General features: G+C 47.2%; 1 protein-coding gene across 4 annotated transcripts in view; it reads right to left on the reverse strand.

Annotated features, from left to right (window-relative positions):
• phactr2 (phosphatase and actin regulator 2) overlaps window positions 1–24,506 on the reverse strand; it is a 132,942-nt gene that overhangs the window by 24,177 nt on the left and 84,259 nt on the right. For 3 of the 4 annotated variants that reach the window (XM_078557497.1, XM_078557495.1, XM_078557496.1), the window contains 3 exons: window positions 17,401–17,529; window positions 8,760–8,963; window positions 4,175–4,637 (listed from right to left, as the gene is read on the reverse strand). In XM_078557497.1, coding sequence (XP_078413623.1) covers window positions 4,175–4,637; window positions 8,760–8,963; window positions 17,401–17,529 — 796 coding nt within the window. The remainder of the gene's footprint in view (window positions 1–4,174; window positions 4,638–8,759; window positions 8,964–17,400; window positions 17,530–24,506) is intronic. The other variant, XM_078557498.1, reaches the window with a different exon arrangement.

Below are 24,506 nucleotides of genomic sequence, written 5' to 3' on the forward strand. Positions count from 1 at the left end.
ATCAATTCTTGGCCTGGACCTCATGGTCCTGGGTGCACCTGGTGCACCAACCTTACCCCATTTAAAATAACAATCCCTGCGCCCCAGCCAAATGCCTGCACCTTAGGGCTGTCAATATTCCAGGGTTTGTCTGGAGTCTGCAGGAATTGGAGTTTAACAATCAGGACACACTGCTGCGAACAACATCCTGGAGAAAAAAACATCATTGGGAAATTCCAAAACATTGTAATTTCTATCTTAAATTTCTTTGACCACCTTAGTCTATTAGTTATAAAGACAATGGAGCTTGGGGAAAGGTTTGGTGGTGGTTGGGGGTGGGAGAAGCTCATGTAATGGACCCTCTGGGAATATGTCCAATTAGAGGGCGAGAAGGCTAAAAATACATTGAATTCAAAATTGGGCCATGCCTATTTTCCATGTCTAAAACAAGCATTCAAATCCTTTCTAATGAGAAGCCTGGATTCCGTGGACCTTCACCAGAAATTGCACTGCCTTCTGTGGAGCCTGAGGCTTACTTGACCACTTCAGGTGCTCAGGATGTGGACCTGGCCCAGCCAGCAAACACCACTGAAAAGGTGGAGTAATAATTTATTTTGATTTTTAAGAATCTAGGCTTGGCCCTCCAGGGCTCGCAATACATTTCGCAGCCACTGCGGCCTGCTGTCAGCAAACCAGTACCCTCCAAGAATTCACCCTCCTCACTCAGACTTACCTGCAGGCTGCTGACCTAGAATCGAGTGCTTCCCTCTGGTGGGCAGCCATGTGGAGGCGATACAGGCACCAATTGCTCACTGAGCACTGAGGTGAGACTCGTAGACCAATTTATTGTGGTCGTCAAACCCAGAGATGGTTCCCTGTGGCTATTTGGACTCACGGCACACAAGGTGGCTATTCAGCCCATTCTGCCAGTACTAGTGCTTTGGGCCTGCTACTTTAATTAGTCCCACTCACCCCCCCACTCTTTCCCCATAGTCCTGAACATTTATTTTCTATTCAAATATTTAGTCAATTTCCCCTTTCATTACAACTTAGGGTTAAGGGACAATTCATCAGAGCTGACTTCCGGTATAAGATGAAAAAAAGGAAGAAACTTGACTAGTCTGAAGGCCAGGAACACTGTGTAAAAGTTGGGGCATGTCTGGACAAAATGATAAAGGTCTAGGGGCTGAAACTGAAGGGTGAACTCACAATGACCCTGGGCCACCTCTGATAAATCATTGCAAAAAACAGAAGAGGGAACAGGTACTTGTTGATGGTATAAAGCAAATTCCAGGTCCTTGTCCCCAGCTTCAGTTCTAGAAAAATACAGAAATGGATTCCATTTGAAAAAAAGATGAAATAAATTAAATGTGTGACTTGTAATGATGTCTTTCAGTAAAGCTCAGAGTTAGACGCTTACTCCCCTGGTCAAGGCCACGACTTACAAACTCGCAGAACTTGGTGTTCTATCACCGAGTTTGAAGATCCAAAATCTCCCTGCACAATCTGTTCCCTCCCACAGAGGAATGCCTGGTGACAGCAAACAGGGGAACAACCACACACTATTGTCTCTCGCTTTGATAAGGTTTTCAGGATCCTCCCAGCGCCATCATTTAGAAACCTACAGCGCTCCACAGCTTTGTTCCCCCATCCTTTCCTTTAGCTCCTTACCCCAGCAACCCACCCACCTCGCCACCCCCCCCCACTCCCCTCCACCCCCCCCACCCCCAACCCCCCCCCCATTTTCCCCCTCCTCCTTTGAACTGTGGCTCAGCACCTGGGAGTTTTATTCAAAGAATCTTTCATTTGCTGCTCAAAATCCACTCCTTTTGGACAAAACGTTGGCCACCCATCACCTCCATTGAGCCATAAGGGCAATTCCCATCTGACTATCCCCTTCCCTTGGGATTTAAAAAAAATTCATCCCTAATTGCCATTGAACTGAGTGGCCTGCTATTCCTGAGTGAACCACATTGCTGTGGTTCTATCACAACCAGAAAAGATGGCAGATCCCAATTAGATGGTAGCTGTCATAGCTAGCTTTATACACCAGTTTAATTGGGTTTAAATCCAACTACCCTGGTGGGATTTGAACTCATATCCCCAGGGCATAAACCTCAGACAGCAGATTACTAGACCAGTGACATTACCATGACACCACCACTTTTCCCCACAGATCATTTGCTCTGTGACTAAACTCTAGATCAGTGCGAGATTTTGCAACAGCTTCCTTGTCATCTTATTTTATTTTTGGCACAATGACATTTTCACCACGAGATTTTAGAGGAGTTTCAGACAAGGTCCATCATCCTTTAACATTAGGGTAAGCTTTAATGTTAAAGGAGTTAATCAGTACAGCACCAACTCCTCTCCCAGGGAAGAGTGAACACTCACACTCCCATGAAACGTTGCCATTGAAGTATCAACAAGATAACATGAGCCAATATTGATTTTATTTATATTCCTGGAGCAGCTTGATTTGTTGTTACAGTTCTGTGTGCGTGGGTTTTTTTCACTCCTGCCAATTCTGCCTTTAATCCTGACTGGGCCGCCACACATTGCTCCCTGTCCTTGGACGGGATAGTGGGCTCCTTTGGATTCTGCAACACCACAGTGAAACTGTTTACGTGGATGTTGAGGGACAGTAGTCTCTGGAGAATGGCTCTGTCCAATGTCACTCAAGTGGGATTGCCTACCTCATGCCAGTCAAACACAGCTACATGCAAATCTAATGTAAACATAGGGTGATTCTGTGCCACCTAATCTTCCAGTTGCTTTATACACTCCCAAACCAGCAAAATTTAATTTGGATTTCCTTGCTGCTGATGTCTATTAGTGTCCTGAAGGGGGTGCTGTTTCCAATTTATTCATTCTTCAGCATCTTTTACCCAAAATTGCACAAACCTTTCAACCAAAAAAACTGCGCCTTGTATTGACTTCTACAGCAGGAAAAGTTGACATGTTTAAATTTTTAAAAAATGGATTATCTAAGTCTTGGTAACCAGCCATGAGCGTTGGAGAGATGGTTATTCCAATGGATTGGTTCTTGGCAATTCATTCTCGGCATGTGAAAGTTCTGGGTTTGGAAGGTGCTGTCAAAAGAGCCTTGGTGAGTTGCTGCAGTACATCTTGTAGATGGTCCACACACTGCTGTGGTGGAGGGAGTGAATGTTGAAGGTTGAGGCATGGGCGGTGCCAATCAAGTGGGCCGCTTTGTCCTGGATGGGGTGTTGAGTTTTTTTGAGTATTGTTGGAGCTGCACTCATCCAGGCAAGTGGGAAACATTCCATCACAATCCTGATTGTGCAGAAGCTTTGTGGAATTAGGCAGTGAGTCAGTCATTGCAATATACCCAGCCTCTGTCCTAGTGGCCACGACATTAACGTGGCAGGTCCAGTTAAGTTTCTGGACCAGCAGCACAAACGATTTGGTGACTAGAGGATAGCATGATGGAACAAGCAAACCATGCCTGAGATTCTCTGATCTGCTCTCATTTCACTCACCTGGCTCAGGGGGCAGCACTCTCATGTCTGACTCAGAAGGTTGCCCCACTCCAGGGACTTGCATATATAATGTAGGTTGACACTCCAATGCAGTGCTGAGGGAGTGCTGCATTGTCAGATGTGCCATCTCTCCAATGAGACATTAAACTGCGGGCCCTTCTCCGGTGAATATAAAAGGCCCCACTGCATTATTTTAAGAAAGAGCGGGGCAATTCGCCCAGGTGTCCTGGGCCAACATTTATTCCTGATCACTATAGAAAAGATGATCTGGTAAATTTTTCTCATTGCTGTTTGTGGAAACTTGCTGTGCACAAATTAACTGTTCCAATGCCCTACATTACAACAGTGAGTGGACACAAAAAATACTTAATTGGCTACCAAGTGATTTTGCACCTGCTGAGGTTGTGAAAGTGCGAGAGAATTTTTTCCTCCAAACAGAAGATAGTGATTATAGACTCAACTGAAGGCCATGAGGTCAAATTCAACCCTGACAAGTTGTGTAGCTGAAATCGGTTTCACAATTTGTTATCTATTGTGTATCCTTCTGGACTGCTCAGCTACCGGAAACTCAGCTTCTATTGTCCATTGTAACCATCGTTAAACCAAAACACGTTTGTCAACTTGCCCCATATAACATCTAGTGATATCCTGTGGAAGATCAACAACCCCAACAAAGGATCTTGTGGTCTTACCCCTTTTGTGTTTCTGCAGTTACTGTCAGGTCTTTCTCAGTCTGCTCCTGGGATACCTCCATTTCTCCATCAGTAACATCAGGCTTATTGGGCTGCCTGGAGTCAGCAAGGGGAGCTTCCTTCTCAAGGTTCTGCTGTTGGGACGGGTCAGACTGATCGACCTTTTGGTCAACAACCATCTCAGGTTTTTCAATCTCGGCCTTTGTCTTCTCCTCATGGTCTCCGGGCTGAGGCGGTGGCTGGGTTATGGCCGGAAGTCCGAAGGGGTCGTTATGATTCGATCGCAGAGAAGGAGATCGAGAAGGAAAGTCGGAATGTTTCCCAGAATTCGTGAGTGTGTCCCCCGTGCCTGGGAAGCCTGGAAGCTCTTGGGGTTGATTAGTGTTCATCGCTGAATGACGCTGAGAGGGCGATTGAGGTGGTGATAATGAACTGGAGAACTTCGCTAAATGGCAGGGCTTACCTGGAATCAGGAGTTACAACTGTCAGCATAAAACCAAATCAAAATTTTACAAAATAATTTGCTAACGAGCTACAGTAAACACATGAAAATATTTGAAACCATGACTTTGCAAATTACCCCAGAAACATTCTGTCATCAGACAGAGAATGAAATGGGTTAAAGTGGCCCTCAAGTGTTTGTCAGCTGTGGCTCAGTGGATACCACTCTTGACTCTGAGTCAGAAGGCTGTGGGTGTAAACTCCATCCACAGGCTTCTAAAGCGTTAAGTATTGTCAGAGGGGCCAACTTTCCGATAACACTTTTAAACTCAGACCTGGGTGTAAAGGATCCCGTGGCCCATTGACTTTTTCCTGATGTTGTGGCCAATATTTATCCCTCAACGAGCATCAGGAAAAGCAGATTATTTAGTTCTTAATCCCATTGCTATTTGTGGGAGCTTGTTGTGTGCAAATTCCCTGACGCCTTGCTCTACTTCTGGGGTAGGGGAGGTGGGGGGGTGGCAAGATGATTTCCAGGGCTCTGTCAAAAATAGAAAAGGTCGACGTGAAATCAAGCAGTCAGAATTGGAGTCAGGACAAGCAGCAGGCAAGGTGCCAACCAAGGGGTTCTGTCCAATGAGAGTGGATCAGAGCTGGCGCAGCTTTGTGTTTAAACAGGTTTTGGTTCAAATGTGGAGAGTAGGGTTGCCAACTGTGATTAAACGTATTCCTGGAGGTTTCATCACATTACTTGCCCCCGCGCTCCAGCCATTCATCGGCCAACACATCCATCCTTGCAAAGCACTGACATCCTGCGCCAATTGGAAAACAAAAAGACTCATTATCCAATTGGATGATGCTTAACCGTTGTCAGCCAAACAGTCTCTTTTCCCATTTACAATCATTTTATATCTGGTAAAGAGAAATGTTCAAACAAAATGACAAAAAAAAAATCTTTCTTTTAGTGTCCCGGTAATTTTTCTGTAGCGCTGCACACAGCAGGTATCCTGGAGATTGATCCTCAATCCCTGGTATCGCCAGGCTAATTCTGGACAGAGAGAGAGAGAAATCAAGCCAGCACATTAGGTTTGTGCTCGGATGCAGTTTTTTTCATTCATTCCTTGTGGTCAGCATAGGCAAGCCCGTCCCTAATTGTCCTTGAACTGAGTGGCTTGCTAGACCGAATCAAAGGGCAGTTAAGACTATTTGCTCTAGGCCAGACCAGGTAAGGAAAGCAGATTTCCTTCCCAAAAGGGGATTAAGTGAAGCAGATGTTGGCGGGAGTGGCGGGGAGGGTCTTTATGACAATCACTGGTCACCGTAACTGAGACGAGCTTTCAGTTCCTGATTTTATTAACTAAATTTAAATTCCACCAATGGCTGTGGGAGGATTGGAACCCATGCCCCCAGGACTAGCCAATGACATTACCATTACATCACCATCCCAAAGGCAGTACGATCTGAGTGGAAAAACACTAGTCAAGACAGCACTTGTTACAATTGCCATACAACTGAATTATACTAAACCTAATCATTAGTAAGTATTGTATACTTACATGTCATAATTTTGTAATCTTGTGAATGAATTTATATTAGTGGGAAAGTAGCAATTAAGTTATCATCTGTTGTTCTATCGGGAATTTGAATTCTATCCAAAATCATAATTATACAGCGCATGCTTTAAAAAATCTTACTTAAGTCAGAAAGAGCTTACAAAATGGGAGGAAAATTATGTGAGATTGTCTGGTCAGTGTGGAGAAAAGAGTGAATGTCAGCCCAAGGAGGGGAAAACAGTCAAGTTTTAAGTAAAACAATATATATGTATAATTGTATAATTATTTTTTATACTCAAAATAACTTGTGTTAAAGAGGGGCCATGGGATTTTTGTAACATGGGAGAAGTACCTTAGAAACAACAGGTTTGAGAACCCCTGCTCTACATTACAACAACTACCACACTTTAAGAATATATACATGCTTAGGCTGTAAGGAGCTCGTGAGGTTGTGAAAGGCACTATATAAATGTAAATCCTTTCTTAATATGGGGCAGCCATAAACTACAACGCAATCTATTATAGGACAAGATTTTAACTCGTTCTTTAACTTACACAGACTTAAAATTGTACAGTATGACACAGGTGCGGAGTAAAGCTCTCTCTACATTTCCCTCAATTAATGCATCAATTGCAACAGTTTCAGATCGAGAGTGACCTTCGGTCCATCCAGCCAAACTATCTGCAGCATTACCTTGGTGCATCTCTCATAGCCCCAGATCCCATTCGCTGACAGAGGACCCTGTGTAGTTGTTTCTTGAAATGTACTGAGGTTTCTTATTCCACCTCCTGTGTCAGTAATCTGTTCCTCACACTTACCATCCTTAAGACCAGAGTCAGAAATTCAATAACACGTCTCCCGGTTTATACTCGGCTTTACTGCAAGACGCTGATAGGAAATGGGAACAGGATTGAGATTACTCAAACTTGTCTGGCAAAATCCCATGATCATCCAATAGAAGAAACTGCCATCTGGTTTTCCTGGGTTGAATTTTAAGCAGTTCACTCGGCCAATAGGACATTGCATTAACCAATTACAATTTAGTCAAGACTCTATGTGCTTCCCAGAGAAGACAGCTTAGTACTATCACTGAACTCAATGTGTAGATCCAACTGTATGTCTGAATTCAATGTTTGCTTTGAAATGGTGCTTGAAGGAAGTGATAGAAAATGGAAACAGAAAGGAAAGAATTATCGAGAGCCTTCTGGGTAAGGAGGAGAGAAAAACCATCTAGAGAGACTATGAAGTGGGAGCTATGGGTCCACAACTGTCTTCACTCTGATGGATTTACCTTGGGGTTTGCTAACTTCGAAATGATGGGGCAAAGGCACTGAAGAGTTAGAACCAAGTAATAAAATGCCACCAAATAGGTTTTACAAAACAAACCTAAAGTGTAACAGTGTGAAGCAAAAATTATTTTATGTTGAATTTAAGTCCTTTAATCATGAAAGTGGAAGTCAAGATGAGATTACTGGAAGTAATATTGTTCAATCAGTGTAATATATACCTTTCTTTTTGTTTAAAACAAGTTCAACCTTCACACACAATTAGGATTTGTTGTCATTTATCTTGGAACATTGCTAAAGGAGTTAAACATTTCTGTTTGGAGATGTGAGTGCCTGGCAAGGCCTTTATTATTGCCCATGAGAAGGTGGTAGTGAGCTGTTGCAGTCCTTACAATGAAGGTGCTCCCAAGGTGCTGTTAGATAGGGAGTTCCAGGATTTTGAGGCAGTGACGATAAAGGAATGGTGATATTGTTGTGATCTGGAATGTGTTGCCTGAAAAGCCAATTCAATTGTAACTTTGCAAAGGGATCTGAATATTTACTTCAAAAGAAAAGAATGTAGGGCTGCGGGGAAAAAACAGGGGAATGGGACTGATTGGATAGCTGGAGAGCTGGTACTGGCATGATAGGCCGAATGGCCTCCTTCAGTACTGCATCATTCTATGTGTCCAGTCATGCTGCTCTATGACTTTGGGGGAAACTAAGAAGTGATTGTGTTGCTGTGACATTTCTACTTTTCCCCTCCTAGTGGTGGAGATCAAAGGGGAGAGAGGTGTTGTCAATGTAGCCTTGGTGAATTCCCACAATGCATTTTGTAGGTGGTACATGCTGGAGGGAGTGGATATTGAAGCCAATGTCAAGGACGCTAATCAAGCAAACTGCTCTGGAAGGTGATGAGCTTTCCAATGTTGTCCCAGTCGGATCATTTATAAAAGGAGACTCTTTCTTGTCAGGTTAAATCATTGCAGAGAAAGGTCCCCGCCTTAGATTTCTTAAAGACCATTCTCTAGAGGGACGGAAGGTCCCTAAGGAAATAATTCACAGGTCAATGTCCTCTGATGGAAAGGCATGCAATGTAGGAGATGCTTTAAAGCGGTTATGCAATTTGCTCAATGATTGCAATAGCCCTATGCACAATAACGAGGAACAACACAAACTCACAAGCTTGCACAGGGTTAGGTTAAGGGTTGAAAGTCAGACAAGGCCCCTCCCCTTTTGAAGAATAACACAGTCTATTGCAATAGTCCCAAGTCACCAGCATAGCAACACATTATAGCAACATCAGCACACAGCACACAACTTACGCTCCATATTCATACTCCAGTTGGTTGGTTTTGGGGGCACAGGAGGATACTTAGACACAGGCTGGGGGGTTTGTTTTACAGATTCATCTTCTTTAGCAGCAGCAGCGATGGTGGAGGAGTCAAGGAGTTGGGACACTGGCAGCGGCGACAGCTGGGCTTCCTGAGAAGGTTGGACTGTGCAAACTTGGCAGTTTTCAGGCGTTTCTACAGGACAAGAGAGCAGTACAAGCAGCAAGTAAAGGCCACATAGAGCAAAGCTTTAACCTCTCTGCCCTGGAGGAGACTCCAACCCTACCCACAGCTAGATCACCACGATGAGCTGGTGAGGGTGAAGCGTGTAATCATCATCCTTGAAAGGCTGCAGTTCATGCAATATGTCAATGTTACAGCTACATATAACCCTATTATAATGTACTTTGCAGTACAGTAAAAATGCTGCAGAATGGAGCTCTTGTTTCTCATGACCATTTTTGGCACTAAGGTTTTCACAAAGAACAGGAACTAACTGCCCAGGGTTAGAAAAGCTACATCAGCCCATCCTCTAACATACTGAATCCATCAGTTTTGTATCCAACTGCATCCTGAACACCCTTAATATCTGTGTTTCTGTCCCTTGTGACGTTCCTATATAAATGTACTCTTTGTCCTTTTAATGGATGCCCCATAAGATCAGAATCATAGGATCGTAAAAAAACAGGTGCAGGAATAGGCTATTTGGCCCATCGAGCCTTCACTGCCGTTCAATAAGATCATGGCTGATCTGATTGTGGCCTTAAGTCCACTTTCCTGCCTGTCCCCCCACAACCCGTGACTCCCTTGTCAATCAAAATTCTGTCTAACTCAGCCTTGAATATATTTAATGACCCAGCCTCCACTGCTCTCTGGGGAAGAGAATTCCAAAGACTAATGACCCTGTGAGAGAAGAAATTCCTCCTCATTTCTGTCTTAAATGGGTGAGCCCTTATTTTTAAACTGTGCCCCCTAATTCTAGATTACCCCATGGGGGGAAACATCCTCTCAGTATCTATCCTTTCAGGCCCCCTCAGAATTGTATAAATTTCAATAAGATCACCTGTCATTTTTCTAAACACCAATGAGTATAGGCCCTACCTGCTCAACCTTTCCTCATAAGACAATCCTTTCAATCCAGGAATCAGCGTAGTGAACCTTCCCTGAACCACTTTCAATGGAAGTATATCCTTCCTTGAAGAGAATTTTCTCCCTGTCGGGCGGGCTGGGTGGGAGTGGGTGTGTAGCAGATCGCCGCCCACGATTGGCTGCGCACCGCCATTTTACGTGGGTGGGCCATTTAAATCCCACCCAGCATGACGCATACCCGGAAGTGCTGAGCGCTCTCAGTGCAGGCGCGGGGAGGAGGGAGAGTTGGGTCCTGCACTCGTTCGTGCATACGCGCGGAAGAGCGCAGAAATCTCCCTGAGGCATGGAGCTGCCTCAAGGAGATTAGTTTGATTTTGCAAAATTGAAATAAAGAAAAAAAACGATTCAGACATGTCCCCTTATGCGACAGTGTCACAAGGGCTGGGACATGTCGGTGAATTTTAACAAAAATTTTTATTAAACTTATACACCCTTCATGAAACCTCATCCCACCCGTGGATGAGGTTCCATGAAAAATGCGAAGGCCGCCTGGGCTCTTCACCTGCCCCCCCGATAACCTTAAGGTTGGACGGGCAGCCCTGTTAATTGTTACAATTGATTTTTAAATGGCCTTAACAGGCCTTTGACAGTTCGGCAGGAGCGCAGCCGACTTTAGCGTGCGCCCACCGAACTGAAGATCAGAATGACGCGCGGTGACGTTGGGACGCACGCCCGACATCACCGTGCGTCATTTTACGCTTCGGCGAGCGGGGTCCGCCCCCACACGCCGACCAGAAGATTCAGGCCCTTAAGTAAGGAGACCAAAACTATACGCAGTACTCCAGGTGCAGTCTCACCAATGTGCTGTATAGCTCTAACAAGACTCCCCTATTTTTATACTGTATTCCCCTTGTAACATTCCACTTGCCTTCTGAATTACTTGCATTACCTGCATGCTGACCTTTTGTGATTCATATACAAGGACACCCAGATCCCTCTGTACTGCTTTTTTATTCTTCCTGCCAAAGTGGGTCACCTCACATTTCCCCATATTATACTACATCTGCCAAGTTTTTGCCCACTCACTTATCTTTGTATCATCAGCAAATTTAGCCGGTCCCTTCATCTAAGTCATTAATATAGATCTTAAATAGTTGAGGACACAGCACTGATCCCTATGGCACTCCATTGGCTACAGTTTGCCAACCTGAAATGACCCACTTATCCAACTCTCTATTAGTTAGCCAATCCCTCTATCCCTGCTAATATATCACCCCCAACACCATGAGCTCTTATCTTGTGCAGTAACCTTATATGTGGCACGTTATCAGGTGCCGTTTGGAGATCCAAATACACTACATCTACTGGTTCCCCTTTATCTGCTCTGCTTGTTACATCTTCAAAGAACTCTAATAAATTTGTCATGATTTCCCTTTCACAAATCCACGTTGACTCTGCCTGATTGTATTATGATTTCCTAAATGTCATGCCACAACCTCTTTAATAATAGGTTCTAGCAATTTCTCTATGACAGATGTTAGGCTAACTGGTGTATAGTTTCCTGCTTTCTGTCTCCTTCCTTTCCTGAATCATGGTGGTACGTTTCTGATTTTCCAATCCATTGGGACCCTTCCAGGATCTAGAGAATTTTGGAAGATTACAACTAATGCACCTATATCCTCTGCAGCCACTTCTTTTAAGACCCTAGGATGCAGATCTCATGGTCCCAGGGACTTGTCAGCCTTTAAAGAACAAAGAACAAAGAAAAGTACAGCACAGGAACAGGCCCTTCGGCCCTCCAAGCCTGCGCCGATCATATTGCCCGTCAAACTAAAACATTTTGCTCTTCCGGGGTCCATATCCCTCTATTCCCATCCTATTCATGTATTTGTCAAGCTGCCTCTTAAACACCACTATCGTACCTGCTTCCACCACCTCCTCTGGCAGCGAATTCCAGACACTCACTACCCTCTGCGTAAAAAACTTGCCCCACACATCTCCTCTAGAGTTTTCTCCTCTCACCTTAAATCTATGTCCCCTAGTAATTGATTCTTCCACCCTGGGAAAAAGTCCCGTTAGTTTTCATATTACTTTTTCCTAATGATTAGTTCCTCTCTCCTTTTTGCCTCCAGCTTTTCTACTATTCTTGGGATTTTTTTTAATGCTTCCACTTTAAAGACAGATCCAAAATACTTGTTCAAAGTCTCTGCTATTTCCTTTTCCATTCCCATGGCCCTGTCTTATTTTGTGTGATTTAATTTGTTCAATCCATTTAGTTTGCTCAAACATCATGGAGTGAAGGCTCTGGGCTTTGATCTTGGAATTCCAACTTGAACCAAGCCACCTTCCTGAAAAGCTGTTGTCCCCGTGATACAAGTCCTCCCACAGTGCTGTTAGGGAGGGAGTTCCAGGATTTTGACCCAGTGACAGTGAAGGAACAGCGATATAGTTCCAAGTCAGGATGGTGAGTGACTTGAAGGGCAACTAGCAGGTGGTGGTGCTTCATGCATCTGCTTTTATCCATGCAGGTGGTAGAGATTGCGGGTTTGGAAGGCGCTGCCAATGGAGCCTTGGTGATTTGCCGCAGTGCGTCTTGTAGATGGTACACCCTGCTGCTACCAGGCATCGGTGGTGGCATGAGTAAACCCTTAAAGTGCTTGATGGGGTGCCAATCAAGCGGGCTCCTTTGTCCTGGATGGTGTCAAGTTTCTTGAGCATTGTTGGAGCTGCACTCATCCAGGCAAGTGGAGAGTATTTCACCACCCTCCTGACTCATTGAAACATAGAAACTAGGAGCAGGAGTAGGCCATTTGGCCCTTCGAGCCTGCTCCGCCATTCAATATGATCATGGCTGATCCTTTTTCTCAATGCCATACTCCTACACTCTCCTCAAAGCCCTTGATGCCTTTAGAGACCAGAAATCTATCTATTTCTTTTTAAAATATATCCCGTAACTTAGCATCCATAGTCTTCTGTGGTGGAGAATGCCACAGGTTCACCAGCCTCTGAGTGAAGAAGTTTCTCTTCATTTCCATCCTAAATGGCCTACCCCGTATCCTGAGACTGTGACCCCTTGTTCTAGACCCTTCCAGCCAGAGGAAACATCATCCCTGCATCCAGCCTGTCCATCCCTGTCAGAATTTTATATGTTTCAATGACACCTCCTCTCATTCTTCTAAACTCCAGTGAATACAGGGCCTAGTCAGCCCAATCTCTCCTCATGCGACAATCCTGCCATCCCAGGAATCAGTCTGCTGAACCTTCGCTGCACTCCCTCTATGGCAAGTATATCCTTTCTTAGGTAAGGAGACCAAAACTGCACACAACACTCCAGGTGTGGTCACACCAAGGCCCTGTACAGCTGCAGTAAGTAAGACTCATGCTTTGTAGATGGTGCACAAGCCTTGGGGAGTCAGGTGATGAGTTACTTTCTGCAGAATTCCCAGCCTCTGACATGCTCTTGTAGCCACAGTATTTGTATGGCTGGTCTAGTTCAGTTTTTGGTCAATGGTAACCCCTAGGATGTTGGTAGTAAGGGATTCAGTGATGGTAATGCCACTGAATGTCATGGGGTGATGGTTAGATTCTCTCTTGTTGAAGATGGTTATTGCATGGCACTTGTGTGGCATGAATGTTTCTTGTCACTTATCAAGCCCAAGCCTGAATGCTGTCCAGGTCTTGCTGCATTTGGACATGCATTGCTTCAGTATCTGAGGAGTCACGAATGGTGTTGAACATTGTGCAATCAGCAGCGAACATCCCCACTTCTGACCTTAGGATGGTGAGAAGGCCATTGATGAAGCAGCTGAAGATGGTAGGGCCTAGGACACAACCCTGAGGAACTCCTGCAGCGATGCACTGGGGAGGGGTGAGATGTTTGGCTTCCAACAACCAGAACCATTTTCCTTTGTGCCAGGTATGTCTCTAGCCAGTGGAACGCTCCCGTTGGCTTCAATTTTGCCAAGGTTCCTTAATGCCACCCTCTGTTCTCAGCTTTCAATTATCAGCTGGTACCAAGTAAGTGAAGAGATTAGTTTACTGTTGGCTGTGATGATCTTGGAACTCTTGGCAATCAAATTCTGAAGCTGAGTCACTCAGCTCACTTAAATAAAAAAAAATAAAAATAAAATGGTTGCTGAGTAAGAAGTGTTGTTCATAGTTCAACCACCAGAAAACAATTATGGGATATTTTCATTTCATGGGGAGGCTGCATTTCAGATCCTTGCAAATCGTGTTCTCTCCCTCATGATTTGACAACATGTCTTGCCAACCAAACAGCTTGTTAACTGTGATATCTTGCTGAATAATCAGAAAGCAAGTCACAAGGCAGCAGGTGCCAGCAGTTTTTTTATATATAGAGCAAATTAATGTTTAAACAATGCATGTCTCTTTTTTAACCACTGGTGTGATCTACATAACATCCAGTCACTGCAGTTTCTTATCATCTGGAAGTTTAAGAGTTATGTAGAATGTAGCTGAGCAAGTTATTACTGCCTGGCTTCTTGAATTTACACAAAGCTTGGCAGTCAACTGTCAGTCATCAGTTAACCAGTGTATTCTTCATGGCAACATTTCTACCTATCAGAGTCCACTTGCCAACCAAACAGCACTCTCTTCTCGTGCAGTCTACATTGTTGTTCCCTTTACATTTGGTATTCTTGTGAATTGTCCTGATGAGTGCAAGACGAAAAGTTTTGACAACATGTGTCTTTTTTCAGCATTGCTCAAGTTATTACTCATGAAAAGATACACAAAATACGCTAATGTGAATCCCCTATGGGAACACAGCTGGTGGATGGTCTATGCCATTTAGGTCTACCCACCTTTTCCCACCGGTTTCCTGGACTAGAGGAGCCTTCTTCTCCATGGCCCATGTTCCATGCTTAGCCCACCCCTCACTGCCGCGCCCCCCCCCACCCACAACCACCTGTAAATTCTCCCTGACCATTAACACTGCCTCTAGACCCATCTTATATTTCTTTATTTGTCCCATTACCATTTCCTTTTGCCATTTATCTCTCATGCCCTGGGTGATGGCAAGGTTGGCATTTATTATCCATCCCTAATTGTTCTGGGAAGCTGGACAAAGGACGGCAGTTAAGAGCTAACTGTGTTGGCGTGAGACAGGAGTCACATATTGTGACAGCAGGTTTAGTTCCCTAAAGGACTTGTGTTTTCACGCCAGGCTTGTCCAATGGAAGGTCTGCAGGCTGCATGTGGCCTGCAAAACCCCTCTATGCGGCCCCCGGAGCCAGTTTTCAAATTTCTGGTCAAGCAGGTAAGTTTGAGTGCAAGATTCTGCTTGGACCTGCTCCTCCAATCACAGGCCGCTCATTATAAGACCATAAGACATACGAGCAGAAATTAGGCCATTCGGCCCATCGAGTCTGCTCCGCCATTCAATCATGGCTGATAAGTTTCTCAATCCCATTCTCCCGCCTTCTCCCTGTAACCTTTGATCCCCTTACCAATCAAGAACCTATCTATCTCGGTCTTAAATACACTCAATGACCTGGCCTCCACAGCCTCCTCTGGCAATGAATTCCATAGATTCACCACTCTCTGGCTAAAGGAGTTTCTCCTCATCTCTGTTCTAAAAGGTCTTCCCTTTACTCTGAGGCTGTGCCCTTGGGTCCTAATCTCTCCTACTAATGGAAACATCTTCCCCACATCCACTCTATCCAGGCCTTTCAGTATTCTGTAAGTTTCAATCAGATCCCCCCTCATCCTTCTAAACTCCATCGAGTATAGACCCAGAGTCCTCAAACGTTCCTCATATGTTAAGCCCTCCATTCCTGGGATCGTTCTCGTGAACCTCCTCTGGACCCTCTCCAGGGCCAGCACATCCTTCCTGAGATACGGGGCCCAAAATTGCTGACAATATTCTAAATGTGGTCTGACCAGAGCCTTATAAAGCCTCAGCAGCACATCCCTGCTTTTATATTCTAGTCTAGTGAGCCTATCAGCAGCAAATGTAAGAGAGAAATAATCTGTGATAGGAGGAGCAGTGAGCATCAGTGGCGGTGAGTTCAGGGCCCAGGGAGCCAAGAGTTGGGAAGCCGAAGAGCGGGGCCTGGGGAGTGGGGCCCAGGCATCCAGAGCGGGGCCCAGGTGTCCAGAGCGGGGCCCAGGTGTCCAGAGCGGGGCCCAGGTGTCCAGAGCGGGGCCCAGGTGTCCAGAGCGGGACCCAGGTGTCCAGAGCGGGGCTCAGACGTCCAGAGCGGGGCCCAGACGTCCAGAGCGGGGCTCAGACGTCCAGAGCGGGGCCCCGACATCCAGAGCGGGGCCCAGGCGTCCAGAGCAGGGCCCAGGTGGGCTGGGGTGGCTTGTGAGAGAGAGAGTCTGAAGGGGGGAGAGAGAGAGAGAGTGTGGAGGAGCGAGAGAGCGTGTGAAGGGAGAGAGAAAGTGAGGGGGGATAGAGAGTGTGAGGGGGAGAGAGCTTATGAGGGGAGAGAGAGAGAGAAAGTGAGGGGGAGAAAGTGTGAGGGTTTTGAGAGAGGGAGGGTGTAGAGAGAGGGGAGGAGGAGAGATTGTGTGCACGGGCAGTGTGTGAGTGTGGGGTGTGTTTGTGTGGGGAGTGTCTGTTCAGGGGCAAAGAGCATCCATAAGTCTGGCTCACTCCCAGTCTCAGGGTTCTCATTCACCCTCACCCACACATACCATCAGGCACTCTGGTCCACTCTCACAGTGGGGGAGGGTGAGTGAGTGAGGAGCCTGAGACTGGGAGTGAGCTGAATGCACTCGCCCTCAAACTCTATTACACTCCAATACTCATCTTTACTTATTACTCTTTTTTTTTTGGTCAGCAAGTTGTTTCTTTTCATACCTCAGTTTTTTTTTGAAGTTCATGTTTAATGTGCTAAACTTTACTTTTTCCAAAATTTGTTCATTGGCCCCTTGAGTGAGAAACATTTTGAAAAGTGCCCCCCCCACCGCCACGTGTAAAGATTGGTCAAGCCTGTTTTACACCGATTGGCATACGCCAATTTTCATCCTCACTGCAACTAATAACAGCTTTACTTCGCCAGATTTATTTCTAAACTTTGATCACGGAATTTGAGCTCATCTGGATTAGTTAGCCAGGCCCTGGATTACCCAATAACAGAACCAACTACACGCTGCCATACCTAGCTGTTATACTCACTAGTGGCCTCCTTCAGCCCTGACCTGGCCTATATGTGACTACAAACTCCGAGATGACTCATCGGATAATGTAGCACAGAAGGTCAGTCAGCACAAAGAGCTATCCGATTAATCGCATTCCCCTGCCGCTTCCTCAAAACCCTGAAAATCTCAAGTATTTATTCAATTCCCTTTTAACAATACAAGTTAACCTGTTTCCAGCGGCCATTCAGCCAGCGTATTCCAAACCACAACTTGTTATGTAAAAAGAATTGTGCTCATCCTTGCCCCTCAGTTTGTTAAAACTATGCCCTCTAGTTACTCACCATTTTGTCACAGGAAACAGGCTTTCAACATCTTATAAAAACCTTGGTTTTTTTTAAAAACCTCTCATAATTTGAATCAGTACTTTCACCATTACCTGCTACTTCTGGTGGAGTGGCTGGCTCTGTAGAACCAGCTCCTGTCGTGCTTTCCGCTGTTGGTTCTATTCTGATGGGTACAGCATGTATCGTGTGTCCATTTCTGAATGTCGTCTCAGCATTTCCATCTTACAGAAAGAAGAGGGTTTAAATAAGGTGCCCGTGAGTTTGGCAGCAGAACCGATCTTGCGATGGGCTGAGTCTTAAACAGCGGGTCAGATTTGGTTCAACAACAAGGACTTGCATTTATCTAACGCCTTTAACCCAAGCAGCTTCACGAGAATGATACCAAACCTAATCTGACCCCAAGACACATAAGGAGATGTTAGGGCATTCAACCAAAATCTGGATCAAAGAGTTGGTTTTAAGGAGCGTCTTAAAGGAGAAAGGGGAGCTAGAGACGTGGAGAGGTTTAGGGAGGAATTCCAGAGTTAGGGCCCAAACAGCTGATAGCACCGTCACCAATAAAATTGGGGATGGGCAAAACTTCAGAACTGAAGGCAGCCAGAGGGTTCGAGGAGATTACAGAGAAAGGGAGGGATGAGGTTAAAGAGATTTGAAGTCAAAGATGAGATTTCACAGCTTTCAAAATCACGATTGATAGCTTTCTTTCTCCAGTCGTCAATGATCATTGCCCTTTGATACTGGGAAACCTCTGTACAAGCAACTGGAAAACTGCGCTGCTGCCTTGTATGTGCGACAAGGTGGGGAATGGCCATGGTGCCCCACACTCCGAGCAGTAGCTCTTTATGTTGCTACTGTCTTCCAGGATGTGCCAGAGAGGGTAAATCTTCATGGACCTCCAGAGAAATAGAAGCCACATCGGTTACCTATGCACAGTTTCAGGACCCTCATTATTGAGAAAGAGAGAGAGAGAGAGAGAATAAAGAGGAGAGAAGTAATTCTGAAGCATAGTCATTGTGATAATGCCAGATACCGTAGACAGTAATTAAACAAATGGTCAAATAATTGGTCCCAGTGATGTTGCTCGAGAGATAAATATTGGTCAGGTTACCAGGAAGAACACCCCTGCTCTTTTTTCCCAATCACATATTTTGTTTACATCCACCTGGGAGGGCAGACATGACTTCTGTTTGATATCTCATCTGAAAGACAGCACCCCTGACAGTGCAGCACTCCCGCGATACTGCACTGGAAGTGTAAGCCTGGAATTTTTGTTTTGTTAAAGTGTTTCGAGTGGGACTTGAACACAGGACCTTCCAACTCTGAGGCAAGGCTGCTGCCCACTGAGCTTAAAGTTGAAATCGTGGATTTGCTAAGATGACTTCTGGGATGGGAAGCTACAGTTTAAAGAAGAAACTTGAGGTTTTCCCACTAGTGCAGGGAAGGGTAAGAGGAGATTTAAAAAGTTGTTTAAATTACAAAGGGTTTCAGTGGGGTGAACATAGGGTAAGAGTATTTCTTGTTTGAGACAGGAATTTATTGTCAGTATGAGAATGGGGAGAGAAATGGAGGTAAATTTCTTGACATAGAATTGTTAGAGCATGGGTTGCTTTGGCACAGGGAATGACTGAGGCAGTAGGGAGCAATGCGCCTTTTAAGGAAAGATCGGATAAAATCGGGAGCAGAGGGAGATGCAAGGATATTGAAAGAACGTGGGGCAGTAGAAATAATTTTTGGATTGCTTGAGCTAAGATCAGCCATAGGCACCACTGGAGTCTTTCTATGCCATAGTCTTCCAGGGCTTCACTATAGAGCAATTCCCAAAATGGGCTGCAAACCTTTGTTATTTCATTCTGCTGAAACTTAATGATGTGAAAGAGTTTGATATGGTAGATGCAGAGAAGATGTCTCCACTTGCTGCCGGTGGGTGGGGGTGGGGACTAAAACTAGGGGCTCATAACTGTAAGAAAGTCACCATTATGGAGTCAGGAGAAATTTCTTTACCCAGAGACTGCTGAGAATGTGGAACTTGTTATCAGAGGAAGGAGTTCAAACAAATCACTCCCTTTAAGGGGGGGGTTAAAAATAAAAATACATGAGGGAGAAAGAAATAGAAGGTTATGCTGATAGGGTGAGATGAAGTAAAATGGGAGAAGGCTCATAGGTAGTATAAACACTGGGCCAAATGGCTGTAAATTCTAAGTAATTCTTCATAGCTTTAAAAACATCTATTAAATCTGCCCTTAGCTTTCTCTGCTGCAGGGGAAATAGTCTCAACTCTCTCTTCAAAACTTAAGGTGAATGCAGCATTGATGAAAACTCTTTGTGCTTCCCAAAGGCGCGATTTATTTACCATTGAAAAAGCTCCTGTTTCTCTCTCTCTCGCTTGGCGGGTAGCTTTTCCTGGCTGCTGCTCCCATTTTTTCTTTTCTTCCCAGTGTGTATGGGTTTGGCATACTTATCCCCACTCAGTAACTTCCGTTTGCCATCCTCGGCTACAGAGGTGCCAAACTGGGATGAACCTGGGGCAGTATTTCCTAACGAGATGGCTCAGAACCTCGCAATGGGATATGTCACTTTGTCGCACAGTCAGGGAAATAAGGCCATTCATTGTCTGGATGATGCCATAAAGTTTGTCATTCCATGTTGCTAAGCAAAGTAATCACTGTCATTCCGTGTTGCTAAGCAAAGTAATCACTGTCATTCCATGTTGCTAAGCAGAGTAATCACTGTCATTCCATGTTGCTAAGCAAAGAGTTGCAATGAATTGTTTCATGTTACAAAGTCTCATGATCGTGATGACGTCACAATCGCTCTCATTGAGTTGGGCAAAAAGGATGAAATCATCATAACTGATGATTTTAAAAAAAGGGAAGCTGGATTAATGGGGTAAAGGTACCAATGGTGTAGTCAGAGAGCCAGGCTAGAAAGACTCCCCGCCGCCTTCCCCTCCAAAGGTTTGACTCTGGATTGGATCAGCTCTGGGCAAATGCCCCCAAGTCCTCTAACTGGCTTCAGGGTTCCTGAGTTTGGGAATGAAAGAATATGTTCAAGATCCCCAATCTCTATCCACTGTCTGCCATCAGAAAGTGTGTATCTATGTGTACATGTGTGTACACATGTGTATGGACGTGCACGCGCGCATGTACATGGTACACCCCTCTTCCCAGTCACTTTTTAAGGCTGAATCATACCGTTTGTAACCTTGACACCCAACCTGGCCCCTACCTGAGCTTCTGAGATCCTGTATCCTTTCTACTACCAACATCACCTATATCATCCGTGTATCATCACCCTTCCCCTCCCCAGCTCATTGGCTGATGAAATCCTCATCCATGCCTTTGTTACTTCAAGATTCAACTATTCAAATGCACTTGTGGCTGTCTCCTACCCTCCATAAACTTCAGCTTATCCAAAGCTCTGATGTCCGTATCCTAAATTGCAACATATCCCTTTCACCCATTACCCCTGTGTTCAGTCACTATGGTGGCTCTCCACATGGCAACACCTCAGTTTTCAAATTCTCACCCTTGCTTTCAAATCCCTCCATGACCTTACTCCCTCTCTATCTCTGTAACCTCCTCCAGCCCCACAAGCCGCCAAGACGCCTGCAATTCACCAATTCTGGCCTCCTGCACATTCCTGATCTTATTCGCCCCACCAGCAGTGACCAGGCCTTCAGCTGCCTGGGCCCTCAGCTCTGGAATGCCCTCCCTAAACCTCTCCACCTCTCTCTCCTCCTTTAAGATATTCCTTAAAACCTACCTCTCCGACCCAGCTTTTGGTCTCCTGTCCCCAATATCTCCTTATGTAGCTCGGTGCCAAATTTTGCCTGATTTCACTCCCGTGAAGCATCATGGGACATTTTAGGATGTTAACAGTGCTATATAAATGCAATTTGTTGCTTTAGTAGCATCAGGTTCCCACCTGTCTTAGGCGGGCTGCTCATGAACCCAGAAAATCAGATGTAAAAGTTCCAGTGTAGTGAGGATGGAGTGGCTGTTTTACCAACTTTCCTTAACTGCCATGCTGGGGATGATCTGGAGGTTCCTGAATAGATGCGATTCCTGATAGGCTGCACTAGCATTGTGAGGTGCCAGTTAGAGCACAGCCACTTCCCTTTGGACTGTCTCAGGGCACTTTCCAGCCACCAGGAATAGATTGGCACGGGCTGAGGATTGGGACCAAGTTATCTACCTGGAACGTTGAGCGATTTAGGGAAAGCAAGAGAGTGATAGAGAACATGGAATACCAGGGAGGCCTCCCCACTCCTATCCCCGGAGAGGGACTTGAACCCACAAGCTTCTCACCTCAGTCAGCTGGGTCATGGGTTCCACTCCAGACACCAGGCTGCAGTACTGAGGCAGTGCTGCACTGTCAAAGATGCCATCGTTCAGGCAGGGTGTTAAGCCAAGGTTAAAATTTCCAGGTGGATGTAAAAGACCCCATGTCCACTATTGGAAGAAGGGCAGAGGAGTTCTCCAGTGTGCTGGGCCAATATTTATCCCTCCATCACCATCACTAAAAGGAATTTTCTGGCCATTATCACAAGGCCGTTTGCGGGATCTTGCTGTGCGAAAAAAAAACCTGGCTGCCATGTTTCCTACATTACAATAGTGATTACTCTTCAAAAGTACTTCATAATGGTAGGAGGATATCCTGAACTCGTGGGAGGTGCTATAGAAAGGTAAGTCTTTCTGCCTTTATTCCTGTTTCTGGTTTTCATTAGCTCTGTTAGTTTGACTGAAGCAATTACTGGGGTCGCAGAATGATAAATGGCTTGTCCATCTCTTCACTTCAAGCACCACAGGGTATAATTTATTTGTCCTTACTGGAGAGGAGTAGCACTCTACAGGCTACAGAAAGTTGTCCGTACGCACAGCGTTGAGAAAAACAGGTTGGTTAAACTAAAGGGTAAGCTGTGGTTGCTATAGGGATAAATGGCCAGTGATCAGATTCTCATTATGCCTTAAACCTCCTCTTGTCCCTCCTTTCATTTAACAGGAGGTGCATTAAACTAATCACGCACTTAAGAGGAGAGCTGATTTTGATAGAGACAAAAATCAAATCCATATCAAAAGAGGAATTGTTAAAGCTTGGGTGTCAGGCTGGGAGCCGCTGAGGTTGGGGAGTGATGGGGAGTGGGGCTCGATGGGGAGTGGGGCTCGATGGGGAGTGGGGCTCGATGGGGAGTGATGGGGAGTGGGGCTCGATGGGGAGTGGGGCTCGATGGGGAGTGGGGCTCGATGGGGAGTGATGGGGAGTGGGGCTCGATGGGGAGTGGGGCTCGATGGGGAGTGATGGGGGAGTGGGGCTCGATGGGGAGTGACGGGGAGTGGGGCTCGATGGGGAGTGACGGGGAGTGGGGCTCGATGGGGAGTGACGGGAAGTGGGGCTCGATGGGGAGTGACGGGGAGTGGGGCTCGATGGGGAGTGACGGGGAGTGGGGCTTGATGGGGAGTGATGGGGAGCGGGGCTCGATGGGGAGCGGGGCACGATGGGGAGCGGGGCGCGATGGGGAGCGGGGCGCGATGGGGAGCGGGGCGCGATGGGGAGTGGCAGGGAGTGAGGCTCGATGGGGAGTGATGGGGGAGTGTGGCTCGATGGGCAGTGGGGCTCGATGGGGAGTGGGGCTCGATGGGGAGTGGGGCTCGATGGGGAGTGATGGGGAGTGGGGCTCGATGGGGAGTGGGGCTTGATGGGGAGTGGGGCTCGATGGGGAGTGACGGGGAAGTGGGGCTCGATGGGGGAGTGACGGGGGAGTGGGGCTCGATGGGGAGTGTCGGGGGAGTGGGGCTCGATGGGGAGTGACGGGGGAGTGGGGCTCAATGGGGAGTGACGGGGGAGTGGGGCTCGATGGGGAGTGGGGCTCGATGGGGAGTGGGGCTCGATGGGGGAGTAGGGCTCAATGGGGAGTGATGGGGGAGTGGGGCTCGATGGGGAGTGATGGGGGAGTGGGGCTCGATGGGGAGTGATGGGGGAGTGGGGCTCGATGGGGAGTGACGGGGGAGTGGGGCTCGATGGGGAGTGATGGGGGAGTGGGGCTCGATGGGGGAGTGGGGCTTGATGGGGGAGCGGAGCTCGATGGGGAGTGACGGGGAGTGGGGCTCGATGGGGAGTGGGGCTCGATGGGGAGTGGGGCTCGATGGGGAGTGACGGGGGAGTGGGGCTCGATGGGGAGTGGGGCTCGATGGGGAGTGATGGGGAGTGGGGCTCGATGGGGAGTGGGGCTCGATGGGGAGTGGGGCTCGATGGGGAGTGACGGGGGAGTGGGGCTCGATGGGGAGTGGGGCTCGATGGGGGAGTGGGGCTCGATGGAGGAGTGGGGCTCGATGGAGGAGTGGGGCTCGATAGGTAGTGGGGCTCGATAGGGAGTGGGGCTCGATGGGGAGTGACGGGGAGTGGGGCTCGATGGGGGAGTGGGGCTCGATGGGGAGTGGGGCTCGATGGGGAGTGATGGGGGAGTGATGGGGGAGTGGGGCTCGATGGGGAGTGACGGGGGAGTGGGGCTCGATGGGGAGTGTCGGGGGAGTGGGGCTCGATGGGGAGTGACGGGGGAGTGGTGCTCGATGGGGAGTGACGGGGGAGTGGGGCTCGATGGGGAGTGGGGCTCGATGGGGAGTGGGGCTCGATGGGGAGTGGGGCTCGATGGGGAGTGATAGGGGAGTGGGGCTCGATGGGGGAGTAGGGCTCAATGGGGAGTGATGGGGGAGTGGGGCTCGATGGGGAGTGATGGGGGAGTGGGGCTCGATGGGGAGTGATGGGGGAGTGGGGCTCGATGGGGAGTGACGGGGGAGTGGGGCTCGATGGGGAGTGATGGGGGAGTGGGGCTCGATGGGGAGTGGGGCTCGATGGGGAGTGACGGGGAGTGGGGCTCGATGGGGAGTGGGGCTCGATGGGGAGTGGGGCTCGATGGGGAGTGACGGGGGAGTGGGGCTCGATGGGGAGTGGGGCTCGATGGGGAGTGGGGCTCGATGGGGGAGTGGGGCTCGATGGGGAGTGGGGCTCGATGGGGAGTGACGGGGAGTGGGGCTCGATGGGGAGTGGGGCTTGATGGGGAGTGGGGCTCGATGGGGGAGTGGGACTCGATGGGAGAGTGGGGCTCGATGGGGGAGTGGGGCTCAATGGGGGAGTGGGGCTCGATGGGGGAGTGGGGCTCGATGGAGGAGTGGGGCTCGATAGGGAGTGGGGCTCGATGGGG

This window comes from Cetorhinus maximus, chromosome 14 (assembly GCF_964194155.1).
Source record: "Cetorhinus maximus chromosome 14, sCetMax3.hap1.1, whole genome shotgun sequence".
NCBI lineage: Eukaryota > Metazoa > Chordata > Chondrichthyes > Lamniformes > Cetorhinidae > Cetorhinus > Cetorhinus maximus.